General features: G+C 40.4%; 1 protein-coding gene across 5 annotated transcripts in view; it reads right to left on the reverse strand.

The window, feature by feature from the left end:
- MFSD1 (major facilitator superfamily domain containing 1) overlaps positions 1-22,708 on the reverse strand; it is a 35,554-nt gene extending 12,846 nt beyond the window's left edge. Inside the window, exons 1-14 of one of the 5 annotated variants that reach the window (XM_073359548.1) lie at positions 19,856-20,428; positions 18,910-18,962; positions 15,936-16,048; positions 12,672-12,714; positions 11,280-11,347; positions 10,139-10,247; positions 8,839-8,941; positions 7,709-7,807; positions 6,600-6,711; positions 5,604-5,660; positions 4,547-4,703; positions 1,878-1,975; positions 1,005-1,117; positions 395-442 (exon numbers count right to left, since the gene is read on the reverse strand). In XM_073359548.1, the coding sequence (XP_073215649.1) occupies positions 395-442; positions 1,005-1,117; positions 1,878-1,975; positions 4,547-4,703; positions 5,604-5,660; positions 6,600-6,711; positions 7,709-7,807; positions 8,839-8,941; positions 10,139-10,247; positions 11,280-11,347; positions 12,672-12,714; positions 15,936-16,048; positions 18,910-18,962; positions 19,856-19,892 (1,210 nt within the window). In that variant the 5' untranslated portion in view covers positions 19,893-20,428. Of the gene's footprint in view, positions 1-394; positions 443-1,004; positions 1,118-1,877; positions 1,976-4,546; positions 4,704-5,603; positions 5,661-6,599; positions 6,712-7,708; positions 7,808-8,838; positions 8,942-10,138; positions 10,248-11,279; positions 11,348-12,671; positions 12,715-15,935; positions 16,049-18,909; positions 18,963-19,855; positions 20,429-22,459 lie in introns of those variants that run through there. The other 4 variants (XM_073359546.1, XM_073359549.1, XM_073359547.1 and 1 more) reach the window with 4 other exon arrangements.
- Between the last annotated feature and the right edge of the window lie 306 nt (positions 22,709-23,014).

The raw sequence follows: 23,014 nt of genomic DNA on the forward strand, positions 1-23,014 counted from the left end.
GATATCCATGTGCAGCTGTACTGTATTCCTTTACTAAGGTTGATCTCACGATATTAAGTACCAGGTGTGTTAAAACTAGTGCTCAAGTTAGTTCAAAGGATAGGTTCGGAACCCCCGGCTTACCCTGGGATATTGGGAGTATTCAGCATATTGATAAGGTTGAGGGAATTTTCATGGTAATTGGCAAAGGAAACTTTTATATTGAGGCGATTTAGAAATGTCTCCATTACCCTCCATTAAGAGGGTAAAATTTTTAATCCACAGAGTTGAGCCAGAACAGCTTCGTCACCCTGTGTAATACTAGTTACAGAGGAAAGATTTAGATCATTGTTGTAACTAAAATTACTGACTCAAACAGAAAATATGTAAAGAGACAATATAAACATGCACTTACCAGTAAGGTGATTCACAAAATACAGCATGACTACAGCTATTAGTGACACTAGAAAAGCAGAAGAGAGTTATAGTCAGCAAGGTTACTGTGAGGGAAAGAAAACCAACTCTTACCCTGAAATGCAATTAAGCAACAGTCAAATCTTTTAGGTAGCAGTGTTGACAGAAGTTGGGATTTAAAAATCAGCTAAGTGAATTAGGAGCATGTCCTATTGACTTATGCTCCTAACTCACTTAGACACTTTGAAAACTCCACCTAGAACATTTAAGCAAGATCAGGAAAATGGTCACTTAACATGGAAAAAAAATCTTTCCCTGAAGATCCCCTTTTACAAAGGTTCTGACTATACTTAATAACCATCTGACCTCATTTTCCCCCTCAAAAATTTCTTCAGTACCCAGTATAAAGTCCACTTCAGGGTAAATGATCAATACTCCAGTGAGAACTGATTACTTTCAACATCAGTTTATAAAACAAGCACCCAACTATCAATCTACACAACAGAAAATATTCACTGATGTGGCTACAAACACACTGAGTATTAAGGAAAATATGTCATGTGAGCTCCCGTATATTCAGGAGCTGTAAGTTCCCACAGTAATGTACTTACAGCAAACACAAGCACTGAAGAAGACTTCTAGAAACAGATACCCTCGAGAATCCAGTATTGTACCAGCTGCTATGGCAATAATTGCCAGACCCAGATTTTGGATAGACTGCATACTAAAACACAGGGTAAACAATCTGGTTATCCACATTACATGAGGAATTTTTTTATTATTTACTTTTATTATTTTTAAAGACGCCAACATGCTTAAGTTATGAAGAGTACCTAGAGTTTCCTTATTTGCATTTATAAAATACAGCTACAAGAAGAAAAAAAAGAGTACTTGTGGCACCTTAGAGACTAACAAATTTATTTGAGCATAAGCTTTCGTGAGCTACAGCTCACTTCATCGGATGCTTATGCTCAAATAAATGGGTTAGTCTCTAAGGTGCCACAAGTACTCCTTTTCTTTTTGCAAATACAGACTAACACGGCTGCTACTCTGAAACCTGTCAGCTACACGAAAGACTCTGTACACGGTCACAAGTTGCATCAAGGCATACAGAGGCAGATATGCAACAGGTACATTTTCAGATTGTACAAACTGTACCCACAAATCTGAGGACAGAATCAAGTTCTATATTTGTGACCTGTTAATTCTGCCAGTAATCCTTTAAATGTGAAAAGCAAAAGCTATTTTGGAGACGGTAATTTCAGAAGAATGAAAACGTATTAGATTTGTTTGATATCAAAACAAGCATATCTTGAAGAATTTGAGGACTGTTCCTAGCTTGAGTAATTTTATAAGATAATTTCATTGCAACGAACATATTAGCAACCACTCTGGAATAAGATACTCAAAATTTAAATGGTTCTTCTGTATTTGGAAGTACCCGCTGTAGACCTCCCCTGGGAGACAAATATATGAATACTTACAAGCCATAAGCAGTTCCCAGCTGATGTTCTGGAACCACAAAAGCTACCATTGGCCACAAAGCACAGGCAAGCAGTGAATAGGCTACTCCTAATATACACTGTTGAAAACAAGATTAGAATAAATATATTCTAAAATATATATATATAGAGAGAGAGAGAGAGGCTGGTGTTAAATACAACTAACTCTACAAGTACTAAAATATAGTACTTGGTATAGATTTTAATAAAAGGATGACATTTCTGTCAACAGTTTCCTCAACAGAAATGTCAGACTCAATAAACATATGAGCATAAGCAAAGTAATGGTATTTTGGCAACAAGCTTCTGGATGAGCTTTGCATAAGCAGAACAAGCCAATTAGGAAAAAAGTTTAAGTATATAATACATAGAAAAGCCAATTTATTTTAAAAAAACAAGCTGAGTGGTTAAATTGTACCAGGTATGATTCGGGATAACCTGGTACCATTGTAGGGATCTTCAACAACTCATAGTGGAAGCTCTCAATTGGGGAATTAATATTAAAAAACTCATGGGTTTCTGAACAGTACAATCAAGCACCAATGAAACCTTTACACCAATCACCACATAGTCTAAAAGCTTCCTGTAAAATGTGGCATATCTTCATACCAATAAGAAAAGAATTACAAAAACTCTTCCCTCTCCTACCACCTGGAAAGCCAGGTGCCTTAGTAAAAGTCCACTGTACAGGCCATCGGAGGAGTGAACATTTTAATTATGTTTTAATGATATCTAAGTTAGATGAAATAGCTTTTCAGCACATAGCTGTCAGACCTTAAAATTGTAATGCTATCAAAACAAGTACTGTGTCACACTGGAAAGCAGGAAGACACACTGCTAGCCCTGATGGGTTGTTAGGTATTGATCTTCAGTCTGTCAGTGCTTTAGGGCTGACTTTTTGGGGTCTCAAGTAGTATGTCTTGGGAACGTGGTACGGACAGAAGGTAGGGGTTTTCTGGCAGGCTCCTCACACACACACACACACACACACACACACGTCAATAAAATGGATGTGTGAAGCTGTTTAGGGGTTTCAAGTATTTGTACACAACTGCCAGAACAGAAAACAGCCGATCACAGAACTGGAAGGGACCTCAAGAGGTCATCTAGTCCAGTCCCCTTCACTTGTGGCAGGGCTAATTATCTAGACCATTCCTGACAGGTGTTTGTCTAACGGGCTTTTAAAAGTCTCCAATGATGGATATTCCACAACCTCCCTATGCAATTTATTCCAGTGCTTAGCCACCCTGTCAGTTAGGAAGTTTTTCCTAATGTCTAACTAAACCTCCCTTGCTGCAATTTAAGCCCATTGCTTCTTGTCCTATCCTCAGAGGTTAAGAAAAACAATTTTTCTTCCTTCTCATACTTGAAAATTGTTATGTCCTCTCTTTTCCAGACTAAACAAACCCAATTTTTTCAGTCTTCCCTCATAGGTCATGTTTTCTAGACCTTTAATCATTTTTGTTGCTCTTCTCTGAACTCTCTCCAATTTGCCCACATCCTTCCTGAAGCGTGGTGCCCAGAACTGGACACAATACTCCAACTGAGGCCTAATCAGCACGGAGTAGAGTGGAAGAATTACTTCTCGTGTCTTGCTTACGACACTCCTGCTAATACATCCCAGAATGATGTTTGGGTTGTTTTTTTTTTTTTTTGGGGGGCAATAGCATTACATCCAGCCCATTATCTCATTTGCCAGTGCCCAATACCAAAGGAAAATGCAAGTATGTTCCAGGGGCAGACTGTGGAAAGCCTCAGAGCCTGGGAGCTTCTTCCTATAGCCGCCAGCTGTTTGTAAGTAGGAGGAGGTGGCTGCAGAATTGCAGTCTTACAACCCACCCTCTGCCCTCTACCAGATTCCAAAGGAGCACAGGAATTACTCTAATGGATTAGACCTGAGTTAATGACTTACCAATAGGGGAAGTGTCCTGCTAACCTCTCCAACCCCCAGTAGTTGGCTTGTACCCTGAAGCATAAAGGCTTATAATCTTTATAAAAGTTTGCTTAACTAATGTAACTGGGGTGCTCATTAGCCACGAGTGTCTAATACAGTTTTAAGTCCTATTAAGCTGTCTATGTCTACACTACTAAGAGAGCGATGCTACTGCGATTGATGCACCAGGGTTCAATTTAGCAGGTCTAGTTAAGACCCACTAAATCTACAGCACAGCGCTCTCTGGTCAACTCCAGCTCTCCACCAGGAACGAGATGAATAAGGTAAGTCAACAGGAGACTGTCTCCCGTCGACCCAACATGATGTAGACACCACAATAAGATTACCTAAACTACGTCGACTCCAGCTATGTTATTCATGTAGCTAATGTAGCCTAACTTAGATCAGCTTACCAAGGTAGTGTAGACGTAGCCATAACTTCAAGCAGATAATCATGTTGTGTAAAATATTCCCTAACTTCACTTTTAATTTCTGTTTCATGTAGCGTTCCCTGTTCTTGTATTCAAAGAGAGTAAACAGGAGTGCCTGATTAACTTTCTCTACGCCATTCATTATTCTCTATCTCCATGGTGGTGGACTAGTGGGCGCAGTGCCAGCAATATGGTCAAAAGAGCATGATAAATACAATTTATCATATGGCTATTAGATAAGATCACATATGTACACAATTAAAGTCATTGTTACCAGCAAGATTTACCATAGCAATCCAAGGGTTCCAGAAAGTAAAGGCCAACATAATGTGAGAAGCAAGGGTTGCCAGTATAGCAAACATAACCCAGATAATATTTCTTCCAAGTTTATCCACCAGGAATCCAAAGACAGGGGACATGGGTGCTGATATGATATATACAATGCTACAAAGAAGTGATAAGGAGAGTTTGAAAACACATTTAGTCTACATTTTAAATCATAAGGCAACTTCTGTCTTTCCATCATGAAGCATCACTATCTAAAACACCAAATTCCCTCTCACTGTGGAGCCCCACGCTTGAATTGTTCTGGGATGCTTGAGGGCATAACAAATACATTCCATCTCCAATAAATAAATATCAAAACAGCATAATTAGTATCTGGTAGTTGTGGGGTGAGGGGCAAATTTAGCATTTACTACCTGACAATTCAGGGATCAGCCTCAAGAGAAGAAAATCTAGCCCACTTATATCGCAGAAAGGCAATTAGCCATTTGTAGAAGTCAGAAGGGCATCATCCCAGAGACCAAGATGCCTAGGTAGCCAGCGGTGTAGTCTACTGGTTAGTACACAGGAATGATTTACGAGCGATGGATTCTGTTTCTGGCACTAACAGTCACTTGTATGATGTTGAGCAACTCATTCACCCTCCGTTTCCTCAGTCTACCTCACAGATTTGTTATTATACTTTAGTTAGTTGACTGCTGAGTACTATATAGCTACAAAGCATAATTAGTCTACCTTAATAAGCTCTGCTGGGGAAAGGAGTGCTTCTCAGTACATGACTCTTCTAACAGTGGTCACAAAACAGATCTTTCCTTGTCTAAACGAAGTTTCATGATTCATTTCTATAGTTTGGACTTCCCACAAGGGAGGGACTGATGCTCCTTGATAGGATAGCCTATGCATACCCCCGGGAATGCATTAGTCATACAGCACAACACAAATATGTCTGAAGACAAGATTTTTGAGAAAGACTCTCTACTCTCTCCCTAGACTAACAGACCATAGTGACTGACACGCTCTTACATAAAATCCTTTAATCAAGTAAATTTGCAGGAGTACCTGTTAATTGCACTTGCTTCTTGAGAAGAAAATTTGAATTTCTCAATGAAGAAAACCCTAAAGTAAAATCCATAGAGGAGTTTTAGAATATTTTTTACCCATTTAAAATGTTATCGTTTTAGCTTAAATTTGACAGTGAAAATAGGAAAAAATCATATTTACTTAGTTTTTTAAACAGTTTTTGACATAAACATAAGAATGCATGTTACAGAAAATGAAATCCTCCAGAGAACAAAGAAATTCTATATGAGGTATCAAAGGTATTTAGGAGATGGACTTCTATGATGGAAGGTTCTAAAAATGTTTTCTTCTACATCAGAAGTAAGTAAGTCATCAAAAGCACAACTCACTGGTGGCTAACCTAGTGATGGGACAGGAAGGACCAAGCCACTGTATTAGACCAGCCAAAGCAGGACCTTTTGGACAGAATGCATAAGCAAAATGGAAAAGCCGGACAACTATCTTAGTGTGGAGAAGTCTGATGGTTAATGATGCTTAGTCAAATCTCCACTTAACAGGACAGCAGAGGACACAAAATGGCAGCCTTCCATGGCTCTTGCTGCATTAAAATTGCAAGTTTTAAGTAACCCAATTCCAAGTTTTAGGTAACAAATGTAACATGCATTACGCCAACTCAACCAGTGCTAAAACCTAAAGTGTATTTTCTAGAAAGTGCAACAGATAAGAAAATCCACATCACAACTCTCAAACGGTAAGAGATGGCACAAGCAATGTCACTGAAGAGACATCAAAAGCAGACTAACATGCAGAACTGCTACAAAAACTTTTCCTAATAATTTTTTGAAAAATAAAAATTTTTCATTTTAAATATATCTTTAAAAATTTACATTGGCACAAAGTTAATGGACAAAACTACTTGTAGAGACAAACTGGTATGGTACATTAGGAAGTGATGTTTCTGGTGCAGCTTTTTTTTATATTTCATTTTTAAAAAGGGGGGATGGGAGGAAGGGAGGGAAAAAGAGAGACACTTACTTCCCAAGTCCAATGAAAGGAAACACAGCCGCATAATAACAAACACAGATTATAAATATGAGCCACAAGGACAACGAGAAGTCTTTCACATCAGTTAATTTAATCACTTCACCTTCAGAAAGAAAGAAATATTGGGATCAATGCAAGTTATCTATAGGTAAGTTTAATATTTTTAAACACTGAATAAAACTAAATAATGCATTGTAGAATTGAGCGTTCATGTAGTTAGATTTTGTATGATATAGTCTCACTGTATCATAAATTGTGCAAGAGGGAGCTAATGACAAGTTTAAACCAGCATTTTCTTGATCCTATCTTAATGCTATAGAATTGCCAAAACTGAAGACTAAAGTCCAATGTATTCCATGGCAAGCTGGACATAAATTCTGTGGCACGGTCCCTAGAGTCAGAGACAGTCTGGGAGCAGCAGAGTGGAACATCTGCAAAGACTTCTATTTAAATAAAGAAGTTGTCAATTGAAAAGTGAAATTTTGCTGCAACCCCGAACTATGGAGAAGTGATTAAATATGGGAACGGAGCAAAACAAACTATTTCCAGTATGCCTCAGATTTTTGTATAGACAACACATCACTACAGATTGTTGGGGGAAATCTATACTTTGGCACTTGTGTAAAAGAAAGTTGGACTCTTCAAACCTAGAGAGCACAGGAGGCTTTTGAGGTTGCAGGATGCATATTAGCTGGATGTTTCTATTAATAGTAAGCAGTTATTAAACAGCTACGGCTTACATTTATATGGTCTTGATTTCAGGGTAAAACATGGGGCATGAACTGTCCTTTCTGTAGGCTCGAGAGCCATTGCATCCAGTTTTCACTCATGTTTTCCAATCATGACAGCTAGAAGCAGGGTTTGTTTTTTTATTAAAATCAAGGATTTTGCAGCAAGAAGAGGATGAGGGGTGGTAAAATCAGAGCACTGGGAGCCTGATATGACTAATGGACAGATACCCTTTAAAATTAAATTCCAGTTATTTTGTTCTAGAGTGAAAGATACGAGTCCAGGTTATATACACACTTTAAATAACTGATATAGTACTATAGATGAACATACTAAGCAAACTGAGCGTTTTAACTATTGTTATCACTCACCAGTTTTTCCTTGCTCTTTACAAAGGATTTTTTCTGCTCTCTTGTCCAGATAAGCAAGAAACAATGCACAGCTTAGTGAAAAGATACATGTTACACCACCTGGAAGAGGAGACGTTCACTGTACAGTAGTAACTCCAGAAAGACCTAGCTCTTAGAATATGCATGTTTTATCATACATCTCTAAACAGACCAGACCAGTCTAACAATCGCAGAGTATACTATGAACACCAGTTGCTGGCATTATAAAACTAAATAATGGACTACTTCAAAGTCTTTAAAGAATGTAAAGATATTTCGGCTTACTAAACACCACCTTATACAGACACCACCTTAAAATCTTTTACCTTTTATTTTCAAAAACAAGTGTTGAAAGTACAATTGTGCCTGTATTTGATTACAGATAATTGCACTTATCTAGAAATATAGTTCCCTGACTACACGCACAAATCAGCAGTTACAGGATAGTGAGTGTAATGTGTGAGCAATTCTGCACCAAAGGTTAGCTGTACTTGGAATATCAGAAGCAAAGCTCAAGCCCAGATGTAAGCAGGAGCAATGTCTTAATACCCCTGGTTTGGTTTTGTGGGGAGGAAAGACCTCACTCAAGTGGAAATTTTCTCTCTCTTCAGAGTACAAATGAATAAACATGTACAAGAACTTTGACATACTGCCTTTTTGAGGACAAAGAATGCACATAGTTCAGTGGAAGTTAAAAATCTGCCCATGATTTCCAAGCATATGCAAGACATGAAGGCCATTATACATCCCCATAATGAAGACTAACTTTGATTTCAGTTGCTGGTTTATACACACCATAACACACCACTAACTGTCAATCAAATGTGATAACTTCCCATACGTTGACTTTACTTAAAGTTTGAACTTATTGCAGGCCATAAAGACTTGCCTTGCCAGTTATACTACTGCTCTCAGACTCATCTACAGTTTATTTTCAACATTATCAAGCAAATTTTCAACTGAAGAACTCATAGTAACTTATCACTCATTTAGCTTTTTCTAGTTCATGCATATCATTTAAAATGTTCAATGTTTGTTGCTTATGTCATGTAGCATTCAGGATTTTCATACATGTATCATTGATGACTTTTTTTAAAAAAATATTTACTAACCTATCATGAGTGTAAATCCAAGTGTACTGTGACCTGTAGAGCCAAGCAGATCCTGAACTCTGGAGTATATCCATCCCATGATATTCATATTCACAGTGCTCCCCTAGACAGAAAGGATGGTCATGAAGAATATTGCAGTTTACAATTCTATTATAGTTTTAAAAGGATCAGCTGAGGTGAACTGTTTAAGTCTCACCAAATGCCCAATAAATATCAGGTGTCTAAGAAAAGCCATCTGAAAAAGAATGGATCTACAAAGTAAGCTTGATTTATGCATCCGAAGGTATAAAATTAAAATTGCAACTAGTACAAGAACTGAATAGGTTCAAGATTACAAAGATAAGAATCCAGTCACATACAAAGTTTCAGAAGAAACCCATGCTAAATCTTTCTGCACTAGCAGCAATATCACCATGAACTCTACATTAAATACTGCAATGGCTTATGTGTTATATGTATGATTTGTTTAACCCATACTTTAAACCAAGTAGCAGACTTCAGGAGGACATGTCTAACTAGAGCAGAAGATAGCCCTCCCAGAACAAGAGATATTCTAATGATCTGTTAAGGGAAGGCTAGAAAAGGAAAAAGAAAACTGAATTTTTTGCCAGAAGCTGGGAATGGGCAACAGGGAATTGATCACGCAGGGATTACCTGTTCTGTTCTCATTCCCTCTGGGGCACCTGTCATTGGCCACAGTTGGAAGTCAAGATACTGAGCTAGATGGACCTTTGGTCTGATCCAGTATGGCCGTTCTTAATACAGCCGATTCTTATTTCCTAGCCCAAACAAAATGAATAGCAGGCCTATCATTGGATGGCAGGTCAGATATATTTATATAAAGTCCATAAAATACTCTTGTAACACTTCCATACTGAACAGCTATGTTGCAGAGTAAGCACAGTTAGAAGCTCAGGTCCCAAATCAATTGATGTACATGGTGTACACTGCATCAGTAAAGTCTGTTGTACATTTTAAAAATTCACCCTTGAAGAAGGCAGACGTTCCTGCCCTGCCTTTGTATGCAATATTAGTTTATACCAGGGCCTCTTCAGAAGTTTGACAGTTAAAACCTCAAGAAACTGTTGTGTCCTGGTGGTTACATCATGCAAGCTGTAATGCACAACATCCATGTTGGAGTTTAAAATGCTCTCTTATGAGAGTCTTCGTAAATGGTGTTTTGGCAATTTTTCATTAGTGCATCCTGACCTTACCACACAGTTCCCTCTTCCAAGAAGTACAAAGTCAAATTTTAAACATATGATTATATAAAAATAGTCTTATAGGTCTTCATACTTACAATTCTGGCCATGCTAAGTTGTAATCCAAACACGAGGTTTAATTCCTTGCCTTTAAACCAACTGACAGCATAGGTGTTTTGTGCTACTGCTAAGGATTCCCCACCAATTCTAAATAGGGAAAAGAGAAATATGTAAAAATGTAATCTGAACACCTGTTGTGAGATAACAAGTCAGTACAATGAATTGACTTCAGTTTGTGTAGTGCTGTGTAGGTTCACTTGAATTTTACATACACACATCTAATGTAACAGGAATCATAACTAATAGAAACATGTAGGAAAGACAGGTTTTGCATTTTGAAGACGATAGCAAAAAGTGGGAAAGAATAACCTGAAGTCTATGAAAATGGATTACAATTGCCTTTGGTTGTGCAAAGCGCAATGTGAAGAAAGCAGAGGCAAAAGTGAAGTAAGTGAGACTGCAGCACCTTCTTAGCTGAGATGGAATAGTGTAAGAGCCAACGGGTGATGACTGAAGTTAACAGAGCCAAGATTTCACAAAACTAAAGTATGTGTTTATTGTTGCTCATCCATAGTATGTCATGGATTGTCAAACTTTTTCATACTGTCGATCAGATGCATCTGATGAAGTAGGTTCTAGCCCACGAAAGCTTTTATGCCCAAATAAAGGTTAGTCTCTAAGGTGCCACAAGGGCTCCTCGTTGTTTTTGCTGATACAGACTAACATGGCTACCACGCTGAAACCTGTAACCTTAATAAAGGTATCTTATAGCCCACCTCTTTTCATTTGTGATCCTGCAACATCCCTAAGGGAACTACAGCAATTATTTACATGTTAAATTGTATTAAATGCTATAAAACATAACTTTTACAACTAGAGACAAGGAGCACCAGCACCAGAGTGCAATTCAGATGACTGCATGGCCTGCTGGTTATGTATGGTTTCATTATTGTTTAAATTCAATGAAGACATTTATTAAACACAGTACTGAAACATTAGAAAGTCATTTCTAATTCTTTAATAAATTTAGGAATGCAATTGCAACCGTCCACAGACCTCCCTGAAGATATATGTAGACTGTGGGAGCACAAGTACGCCAAGCACTTTGTAGAACACAGAAAAAGGTGGCCATGCCTCTAAGTGCATATAATCTGATGTTGACCTTTTACCTAGACTTACCCAAATACGAATCTGCCAGCTTCCATTAGCCAAAAAGCATTAAGTAGAGCTCCCATCGCAAAGATCACCTGTAAAATAGTAACATGTAAACAAAAAACACCAAACTTTTAATAACCCAACTTTAAACTAAAATGATTCTGGAACATCAAACTACACAAATCACATACCATGCGAGCTAAGAAGCTGGTTTTTGCTTGGTGATTTTTTTTCCTGAAAGCTAGCAAACATGGAACTTCGCAACATTTTAATGCTTAAATGCTCATTAGCACATTAAATACACGTTTGTAAGTATGCACAACACTACCTAGTAAATTTAATCAAATGCCTACTGACTAATATCCAGTTGTTAACTGATGCAAAATGAATTTCTGTTCAAGCATTTAAGTTTAAAAACATAAGAAGAAAGTCTCTCTGTAGATGTATTCTTCATACTAGCTGCTGAAGGCACCCAAAAATGTGAATGAACATTTGAACCTGTGGAAAGGGTTTTTTTTATAATTACTAATTATAGTCAGTTCCTATCACTAATGTGTTATCATGCAGAGAATATGGATTAATGCATTACCCAGTTACTTTAGTTTCAATAAATATAAACAAGCTAATAAGCTTGAAAACTGCTACAAAATCCTTACAAAAATATTGTTTGCAAAGCCTAGTTAATTGTACCCAAACCTACAGAAGTTTATGTACATGCAGTATTCCCGTAACTAAAAATATAGGAAATATAAATCTGTGAAATAGTTTTGCCTAGCTTTAAAGGAGCTTAATTATTGGCCATGTTATCTGATTACCCCTCACCACAGGAAGATGGACAAAAGTTACTGCAAGGCCACAAGGGAGGAAGGATGTTTACAGGGCACTGTACTTTATCACTACATAAGGCAATCAGAACTACTACAGAACATATGCACCAGATGTGCTCTATGTTCTGAGGCCGTGCAGCTTTCAGGTAGAAGGGAAGAATCAGGACAACTGTTAACAAGGCACACGATTCACCTCAAAAACCAAGTACAGGTGAATGCACTAACAATAACCATCCTGGAGAAATGTGGGCAACAGCAAGTCTTTATACAACTCCAGCCCCAAATACACACTGTAAACTGTAAATAACTGTTACTCTGAAACCTGTAAATAACTGCTTTGCAATAATAAGGAATTTTAATTTGAACAAAATATAGGCAGATATATCTTAGAAAATACCTCTACGGGTTTCTTAAGGCAACTCCACAATTGTTAATCCTAGCCGGGTTTTTGCCTGCAACCCTCTATCTGAAATGCACACTGTTATGGAAAGGCATAATGCATATTAGCTAGCACAGATTATGCATTTTGTTCAGCAAACCCTTCAACATCATGAGACAGCCTGTTGTGCCCCCTTTTGTTTGCACTTACCTGTCCAACACAAACAAAGGAGCTAAATATTATGGTGCCCAACCTGTCAACGAAAATTTGAGATATTTAAAACTTTAAAGCCAGAGATAATAGAGTACATTGAAAATATTTAACACTACTACACATTAAAAACAGAAGTGCTTCTGAAGCGTTCTTAGGTTTGGAGATTTACATCAAACTGCCCAGAGATCACTTTTCTACCTGTTACTAACTATGTGCTCCAGGATGAGGAAACTGCTATTGTCTGTGACAAACAGAAATGTTATTTGGAAGAGTACATATGTTCAGTGCATGGCTCGGGACTTCTAGCTCTATTTAAGAGAATTTACATCAGAAAACTCCCTATTACATGGACATGCTAGAGCTCTCTCTGGCTAAATATTGCTTATCTGATCATTAGCAGTAAAAAAAAAAGTCTGGCACTCTTCATACAAGCTTTCTTTGTGTTACTGATGCATCTGTTGCACTAATTGTATTAGAAATGCCATACTTCCATCCCCAAAACTTTAAAATTGAATGTGTAAACATATTGAGGGGACTGGACTAGATGATCTCTGGAGGTCCCTTCTAGTCTTACGATTCTATTATTCTAGGATTATACTTTACAAACAATAACTGATCCTTTGTTTTATACTAGGTTTGGTGTTCATATCACCCCAGACATGTATCTAACAGATTTGAGAAACAGAAGTGCACATGTTCTGGTTTTCAAGTACCATGATCAGTTTCCAATACATTAAAACCTGTAACTTTAATCTTCATGTTATGTGTCATACCGCCTTCCTTCTAACAATGAAGTGACATAACTAGAATATAGTGAAAACATTACACCATAGGCGCTGACTCCATGGGAACTTAGCACCAACCAGCAGCCAGCTTCCCTCCCACCCCACAGGTCTCCTGTCCACAGGCAGCCCCACTGATCAGCTCCTGCCCCTTCCTCCCAGCACCACCCACCCACCGCCATCAGCTGTTCCACAGCATGCTCCACAAGATGTGGGGCGAGGGGAGGAGCGGGGACAGGGCGCACTCAGAGGAGCAGCAGAACTGGGCAAGAAGAGGCAGGGCAGGGGCAGAGCAGGGGGTTGGTCGGCACCCAAGCCCAAAGGAAGCATCAGAGCAAAGGACACATATGCCTCATTTTTAACGGGATTCAGTTATTACTTTTAAAAAACTGAAAATGTATTCTTTCCACAATGTATGAGCACCATTCAGCACTTTGTAGTCAAAATTCCCACTAAATCTAATCATTTTGCTCTGTAGCGAGTGAGTGAATATTTACTTCAGAGGTTGGAGGAATCAAAGCTCCTATGCAGTTTTTCCACTTGCAGACTCTCTCATACTATTACTGAATGTACAAGAGATTCATATACCCAGAAGTTTAAAAAACACCACAGTACTATTTTTGAAGTACAGCTTTTAAGACACTACTCCTCTTTAAATAAGCCTGTATTAAATATGGGAATCTATCTGCCTACCTTTGAACAGTTTGGAACTTTGGAACAGTTTCTCAGTAAATAAGTATATAGTATACCTTAGTACACAAACCATAAAACTAAAGTTGTGAAATATTTCCGATCAAGGTGAATTGATTTAAATCACTGAATTCAAATCATGCTTAAATCAACAAGCAGGTAACCTTGATTTAAAAGTGTTATTCTTGTTTTATATTTGTACCTGGGGTATGTCTACATATAGAGTTAGGGTGTAATTTCCTACCTGAGGAGTCATTTGTGCTAGCTCTGATCTAGTGTGCTAAACACAGAGCACAGGTATGGCAGCATGAGCCACAGGAAGGGCTAGCCATCACCAAGTACATGCCGAGGGTCTCTGATGGGTACATACTTGGGGCAGCTTGTCCATCCTGCTACTGGTGCCTCCACAGTTACAATCTATTTTTAAGCATGCTAGCTAAATCAGAGCTAGCGCAGGTGTGTCTCCTTGAGCGGGGAATCATATCCCTAGATTCAAGTGTACACATATTATTTGATGTAGTCTTTCTTTAGGAAAACAGCTAAGACTGAGAATGAACCATTCAAACACATTGATTAGCAACAAATATAGCCCTTCCACTAAATTTAGTACTTTGTTAGCCTGAAGAATACACTAAATCTATAAACGTTTATTTAAGCAGTTATATAAACTAACATATTTGTCCAGATTCTTAATTTTTACATTTTGTTATGTTAGAAAATGGCATGACACACTTCTGATTTGCTAGATTACTGTATTTCACTTAGTATTTGTGTCAATTGGATAGAAATTGAAATTCAATTAAAAGGTGTATTTTAAAATGCATTTTTGTACTTTATGAAGCCACCTTACATGTGCCGATATATAAAAAACTTTACCAAAAGTAATTAAGCAGAATGGAAGTATCAGCTGTAGTTCACAAATTGACTGATCATTTCAGATCACTATGGACCAGAATTTCTAAAGTAAATGTGCTTACTGAGCTAAGACACTTTTGAATCCCACTAGGCACCTAAATCTGGCCTGCCTTCTCAAAACTAGATCTCATCCTCTCCATAACTAGTTTTTAATCCTAGATTGGAGGAGGAAAAACTTTCCTGCTTTTTCATCTTCCAGTTAGTTTCTCAACTTTGAATAAAATAGTCCACATGAAGAAAACTCTCTCCACACTTGATACTGAAACCCAAAAGTAATTAAGGCACAAGATTTTCAGCACAACTAAAAGTACTTACATTATGAAAAGTATCAGCATTCGCTCCATTGTAATATGAATACTTCACACAGTACATGACTTTGGGATGCTTATAAACCTTGAGTTGACTTCAAAATATAAAGATATTTTACCCTGATTTTGTACATAATTTAAAAAGCTACATCACCCTTTAACACATTAAAATTTGAGGATTGCTCACTGATGCAGCAGATTTTTATTTAAATTATTGTGCTGTATTATAGTAAATGTAGGCCTTAACATAAGTTTTCAATTTCAAGTCTCATTTTAAACAGGGTTGTTGTTTTTTAATGCAATTAAGTTAAAAAAAAAAAACCACATATCACCCTGATTTTAAGGGGTTTTTTTAAATGAATCAAACATATTATTCACCCTCTTTCACAAATGTATTTTTCTATAAACAGATTTTGCAGCCTATTCAGATTTAAACATTCAAAGAAACTCAGTGAAAGCTGGTAGAATGTCACACTTCAAAGGATCAAGTCATTAGAAGGGTAGATAAATGTCCAGAAAAATCTCATCTACATTTTCAGTGTAGATGACAGTGTTGTCATCCTTACCTTATTCCAAATACTCTGTCTATCAGAAAGCCTCCAAAGAAACAGAGAACCACATTAGGCCAGGAATACCAGGCATACAATGCCATGAACGTAGCTGTGTTCACCTTCATATCCTAAAAATATGCAAAATTTACAAAAAGTGTCAGTTAACACTACTTTAATTACAGTGACAGGTGACAATTTCTAAGACAGCATCTAATAATTAAAACATTAAAATCGCACCCTTCCTTTTAAGAGAAACTGTCACCAGGTGTTTAGAAATCCAAAGGCAAGTCTTGATAAATTCAATTGCCATAGATAAGCAGAAAACTTCCAAGGGCAAAGCATAACCCTTGCCTATAAAGCCTCTGTAGAATTTGAATGGGAAGATTTTTAAAAGGAAGTCAAAGGGAATGTTGGGTCCTTAACTGCCCTTTTTGCCTCTTAAAATCCCCCCAAGTTAGTTAGTTTTAAACCAGTTTCTAGCTCTTGCTGTGAAGAAACCATTCCAAATGTGACGCAAATGTAACCAATGCAGACAGAGTCTGAAATGAGAGATTTTAACCACCCGAGGTTCAAATTCTAATCCAGACATATCATTCATATGCTGGGGAGCTCATCCAGGAGAAAACAAGGAAAAGAAAAGACAGAGAAAATATGAGAGGGGTGGTGGAAAGCATCTCTTCCCTGGGGTCACTGTACTTCAGTCTTAGCTAGAAATCCCGAGGTCCTTGCTTTGCCTCCAGAGATGCAGAGGAGATCCCACCCAGAGCATGGCTCCATGGGATGCAGCAAATGCAAGCCTTCTCTTTGGGATCCCCAAATCTTGCCTCCGCCTCCTCCTCCCCTGCACAGTCTTAGGGCTAGTCTACACTACCGTGCTACATTGGCGCAGCCTGTAGCACGTCTGGTGAAGACACGCTATGCTGAGCGCTCTCCTATTGGCTTAATTATTCTACCTCAACGAGAGGTGGAAGATATGTCAGTGTCTCCCCCCAACTTAAGCATTGTCCATACCAGCGCTAGATCGATGTAACTTGCATCACTTGGAGAGGTGGCTTTTTCACATCCCTGAACGATGTAAGTTACATTGATTTAAGCAGTAGTGTAGACAAGCCCTTAGATTTGCCCCTAAAACTGCTTTTACATCTACAATTTTTGGAAGATTTCAGTCATACCCCAAACCCTAAGCACAAGTGAAGCCTGGATATAGAGGAGGAGAAGTCTTATTGCCAACATGCAAAAGAATGGTGCCAAGCAACACAAAAGGCAAATACCCTAAAACAGTCAGATGCGGACTGTATTCTTACAGAATGTTAAAATTAAACTAACCTCCAAGCTGATTTCTATAATCTCTTGAAAGACAACATGGTTCAGTGTTAAAATTAGGGTTAAGATAACAAGAAATAAGCAAAATTTTGACAGGTATATAAACACTGTTTAAATGGAGAGCCTTCAACATGCAAAATACCAGTGGATTTTGCATATCAATTTGTCTTTGAGTAAACTACACGAGTGTAATTATTTCCTCTTCGTTTTGGTTTACTAAGAGCCCAACTATGCAATTTTTACTTTTAATGAGTAGCATTTACCCACATGACTAGCCCCAACTAAGTGAGTGGGATTATTTGTGCACAGATACTACTCAGTGAGAGTAAGGGTCATGGATGTTAATCACACTGCTTAATACACTGTAGGAAGGTGATCAGGTACTATGGTGATAAGCACAGTATAAGAAATTAGATAGAATCACCAGTTACAGAATAATGACCCAGACTTTTTGCATATACTCGACTTCTTCCTTGCAACATAATCAATACATTTTCAGATGGTCATTACTTCTCTAGAGTTTGAGAACTTCAATTAGAGAGCCATCTGAATGTGACATTTCAGTCATTTTTCACCCTTGATTTTAAAGCAAGAGGCCATTTGTATGCTTACTGCAATCACATAAAGAAGAATCTGGTAGATTTTATGCAGCATTATTCCACAAGCTCATCTATAACTACATACAGAACGCTACTTGAATGTTATATAGTCGTTGAGATTTCAAAAGTAAAAAGTCATTGAATAAAAATATGATTCCCAAAGCAACTCTAACTCCGCTACTTTCAATATACGCAATATTTGTGTGTTATTCCGGCATATGACACTAGCTTTAGGCTTTGTCTACACTAGCACTTTGTCCGCAAAAGTTTTTTTGTTAGGGGGTGTGGGGAAAAAACACAACACCCACCCCTGAGCGACATAAATCTCACCAACCAAAGCACCTGTGTGGATAGCACTATGTCAGCAGCAGACAGCTACCACCACTTGTTGGGGTGGTTTAATTATGCTGGTAGGAGAGCTCTTTCCTGCTGCCACAGAGCGGCTACACAGGAGACCTTACAGCAGCGCAGCTGCAGCAGTACAGCTGTGCCGCTGTAAGGTCCGTAGTGTAGACATCATCTTAATGCCTTTAATACATGCAGCATGGGAGAGTTATGGTTCCTTTGGGAAAAATCAGCACTTAAAGTCTCAGTCATAGTTCTACTCCTCCCCATCACCCCTTTTTAAAATAAAAAGGGGCTGGCAGGTGCAACTGACCGCTGCCAAACGGACATGCAAATGTGCTATTCCAGATAAGCAGGTTGCAGCTCATGTGGAGAACACTGTGAAGGGTCACAAGAAAGTCACACTCGTGAGTATCCAGTTATTTGCATGTACACAGAGTGTATTACTCCAGTTCATGAGCTCTCACCTTGATAAGGAAGGTCAGGTATTGCACATGTACAGTAGTTTTAGATTTAAAACCTAAACTACAGTACTTGACAATGCTCTTGTTATAAAGATAAGTAATCAACCCACTGGTTAACTAAATTACATGGGTGATTTCCCCATTCCACTAATGCATGGTTAAAGTTCTCTTGATAGGTTATTCAAAAGTAAGCTTATTACTGAAAACAATCCCCCCAGAAGAGTCGGTTATTATATATAAGGAATTTTCGCCACTTACCCTTTGAACCTGAGTCTGCAGAGCTGCTGGATTGTCATAGCAAAAATAGCTACCTACAAGGAGAATGAAGATACTAAATAAGCTTAGATACACTATTTAGACATACTGAATACAAAACTAAGATTATCTTAATAGAGACAATCTAGCTACTTTGTACAATCACATTGGATTGCATTTTAATGACATTTGCAAGAAGTCATCTCATAGATAATAGAAGTTGCTTCCATTTCTGTCTATTAAGTTCATTTCTCTCAGAACTTAATGAAGAATATTGCAAACGTTTGTGATAAATTTACAAATAAAACAGCAATGGTATATTTACAGTGCTATTTTAACAGCTTTAAAACTATTATTCTTTCCAGTTAAAAAAAAAGTCTTCCTAAACTTAAAAAAAAAAAAAATCCAGCCAGTGACATTCATCTTCAGTTTGTTTACCAAACTGCTAGGAGGTAAATTAAGCAGATAATATAAAGTATTCACATACTTAAACAGTAACTAATCTTGTGAATAAAGCAAGTTCTCTTTCATGTTAATGCAAGATATAACTTTTTGGAAGGGTTTTTCTTTTAAATTTGTTTTATACCACAGCATCATTAAGGTATAAATGGGGCCCTTGAACAGAGAAACACTTATCTTAACCATTACTGCCCGGCTGGAACATCTTATTGTTCTGCATTTACACTAACCACACCCAAACTTTGTTACTGCAAAAATACAAGACGTGCCAGTGCTCATAAAGGAGCCAATTTTTTTTTTTGATAAAGGGAGCCCCTTCCTGCTCTTAGGAATCTGCTCATAACTGTACTGAATAAGCAATGAACCTTCAAAAATCACATAAAATGGCATTTGATTAAAATGTGGTTCTTTAAACTGAAGGTGTCCATGCTTCTGACAGGTTTTACTTTTGTGAAATGTCTGTATAACCGACTGCAAATGTTTTAATTACTTTTAAAACTCCTCAGTGAAAGGGTGTTTGGATTCATATATTCCTGTGCAGTGTTCACAATTTAAACATTGTAGCACTGCACCAGAAAGTCAGACTGAAAAACAAAAGGGACTACTCCATCCAACCTGGGCAAGGAAAATAAAAGTACAAAAAGAGAAAAGTGAATTAAGCTTTTAGTAACTCAAATCATTAGTAAAGTAAGATTTAACTTGAATGTCTCTCTTCATACTGTTAGCATCAAGTTCAGTGCACAATGACCACTATTATTAACACATATCTAAACATGTTTTAACCCTTGATCATTTGGAATGAAACTTCTCAACTCTGAGGACAGTCATATCACAATCACAAGCTGTGAGAGTTTATACCAGGGGTCGGCAACGTATGGCACGTGAGCGGATTTTTAATGGCATGCTGCTGCCTGCCAGGTCCCAGCCGCCAGCCCCGCTCAGCCCGCTGCCAAACCCAGACCAGCGGCCGGGACCCCGGCAGGCAGTAGCGTGCCATTAAAAATCCTGTCCGCCCCAGCCCGATCTTCTCCGTCCCCCCTCCCCCCGCAGGGGCAGGGTGAAGAAGCTTGGTCCTCCCGGCTGCTGCTGCAGGGCAGGCAAGGTCCCCCCTCCCCTGCCTCTTCCCCCAGCATGCTGGGTTCCTGCCCCTCCTCCTCCCTGCCACTCATCAGCTGATGGCCCTTGCGAGGGAGGGGGAGAAGCAGAGGGAGGGGGAGAAGCAGCGCCGCTCCGGGGAGGAGGCGGAGAAGAGGTGGGGACAGGGCCTTGGGGGTGGAATCAGGGCATATCCCCTCCAGCCCCCTGCTGTGAGCCACTCTGGGCACGGGGCTGTGAGCACTCCCACGACCCTAGCCCACACCCCCCAGCCCCAACCCCTGCACCCCCCCTCACACACACTCCCAGCCCTCTGCCCTGACCCCTGCACCCCTCTCACATACCCCAGCCCTGACTCCTGCACACCCCACACATACCCAGCACCCCCACACTCCATGCCCTGACTTTTGCACCCCCCACATCCCCACCTGAGCACCAAACGGGAGGTCCTGCAACCCCCCCCTCCCCACACACACATATTCCCACCTGTACCCCTCACACCAAATGGGAGCAGCCCTGGTAAGCACTCCACACCCAAACCTCCTGCCCCAACCTTGAGCCCCCTCCCTCACTCTAGCTCCTGGCCAGACCCTACACCCCAACCCCCAGTCTGCTCCTTCACCCCCAGCCCTGTGTTCAGTGCATTCCCACCCTCAGCTCAGTGCGGGGGGGGGGGAGGAGAATGCGCTAGAACCAGGGAGAAAGTAGGTACCCATTCTATGTGGGCAGGGCGCGGATCCCAGACCAGCAGCGGGCTGAATGGGGCCAGCAGCCGGGACCCTGGCTGGCAGGAACCGGCGGACGGAACCCCAGACCGGCAGCGGGCTGAGCCGCTCAGTGGTCCTGGCTGCCGGCCCCGCTCAGCCTACTGCCGGCCTAGGTGAACGGAACCCCAGGCTGGCAGCATAAGAGCAGCATTTTAATTTAATTTTAAATGAAGCTTCTTAAACATTTTGAAAACCTTGTTTACTTTACATATGACAATAGTTTATTTATATAATATATAGACTTATAGAGAGAGACCTTTTAAAAAACATTAAAATGTATTACTGGCACGCGAAACCTTAAATTAAAGTGAATAAATGAAGACTCAGCACACCACTTCTGAAAGGTTGCTGACCCCTGGTTTATACTAACTGAAAGGTAGACAGTGATTTTGGTGTGCAGTGATAATTTCCATGCAGGCAAATAGACCAGACACAGCCAGGATTTTCTTGTTCAGAATGTATGGAACCTTCAAACTCAAGAAAAACACATTTACATCAATAATGGGTTTGTTTGTTTTGGCACAGTGTGGTGAAAAACAAGGAAGGCCAAAAGAAAATCAACTTAGCACCTGCCTATACAGCAAAATTCATGTGAGGGAAGTGTTACATCTCAAATTTGAAAGAAAATAAAACACGACGGAAGGTTGATGTAGAAGAGTTTTTAAAACTTAAGATGGAAGAATAAGAACAGATGCTAAACCTATCAGCCTCCGAAACTTTAACAAGCCCTGCCATAAAAAGTAAGGGTTCATCTCCAGGAGGGCTTTTAATCCTCTCTATGGCAACAGGCTTGGCTCCTGCCTGTGCAGACGGGACAGGGCTGCTGGAGAAGGGCGGTAGGTTTAGTGTTGACAGCCGGGGACACGGTTTGGTCGCAGGAAGGCAGACGGAACAAAGCCAGGGGATAACAGGGACCCGGCCCCAGGACCCTGTTGTGGCGACAGGGCCCGAGGTTGCGGGCCTTGTTTTTCCCACCAACACGTTAGAGATATTGCAGGGAGCCCCCGCCCCAGCAGCGCCGCGGCTACGCTCGTGGAGTTACCCGATGCAAGGAACTGCGCGGGAGGGGCAGTGGGAGGCTCCACCGCCCTCCTAACCATGGGCGGATGAGGAGCCCGGGCCCAGCCCGGCCTCTAAGGAACTGGGGGGCAGGTGCGCAGCCAACAACTGGCGCGGGGGGAGGGCGCACGAGGCTGGCTGCCGCTGGGGCGGCTCCAACAGGCGGGACTTACCGAAGCCCAGGAAGCACATGAGGGCCAGGACCAGCAGCCGGTGGGCCAGCCGCCGCGGGTCGCACAGGGGCGGCAGCGCCTTGCGCGGGGGACAGTCATTCTGCGCCGAGTCCAGCAGCGGCCGCTCCTCCTCGCCGCCCGGCTCCACCATCGCGGCGGGGCCCCGGCTTCCCAGTGTAGGCTCCGAGCAGCACCAGGTCACGTGAGAACCAGTCAGCTGATCCCCGTCAACTAGCTTATCACGTGGCAAAGGGGACACCCCATGGTGCCCGCCTCTCAGGCCAGCGGACCCACAATGCAGTGCGGCCTAGTAGCAGGCTTCTTCGCAGGCGCCTACGTCACCTGCTGTGGCGCCGCTGGGCTCGGGCGAACACCCTTGGCCCCGCCCCCGCTCTCTCTGTCCTCCCTCCCGCCTGCTCTCGCAGCCTAATGGGGGTGAGGCGCACACCTCTAAAAATGTCCCCTTCTCAGTGCAGTGTGACCTCACACACTGCTTGCACGTGAGGCTATGCTGTTGGGAGCAGGGTCACACCAGCAGTGGCAGGCCCATGCTGT

This window comes from Lepidochelys kempii, chromosome 9 (assembly GCF_965140265.1).
Source record: "Lepidochelys kempii isolate rLepKem1 chromosome 9, rLepKem1.hap2, whole genome shotgun sequence".
In the NCBI taxonomy this organism is placed as follows: Eukaryota; Metazoa; Chordata; order Testudines; family Cheloniidae; genus Lepidochelys; species Lepidochelys kempii.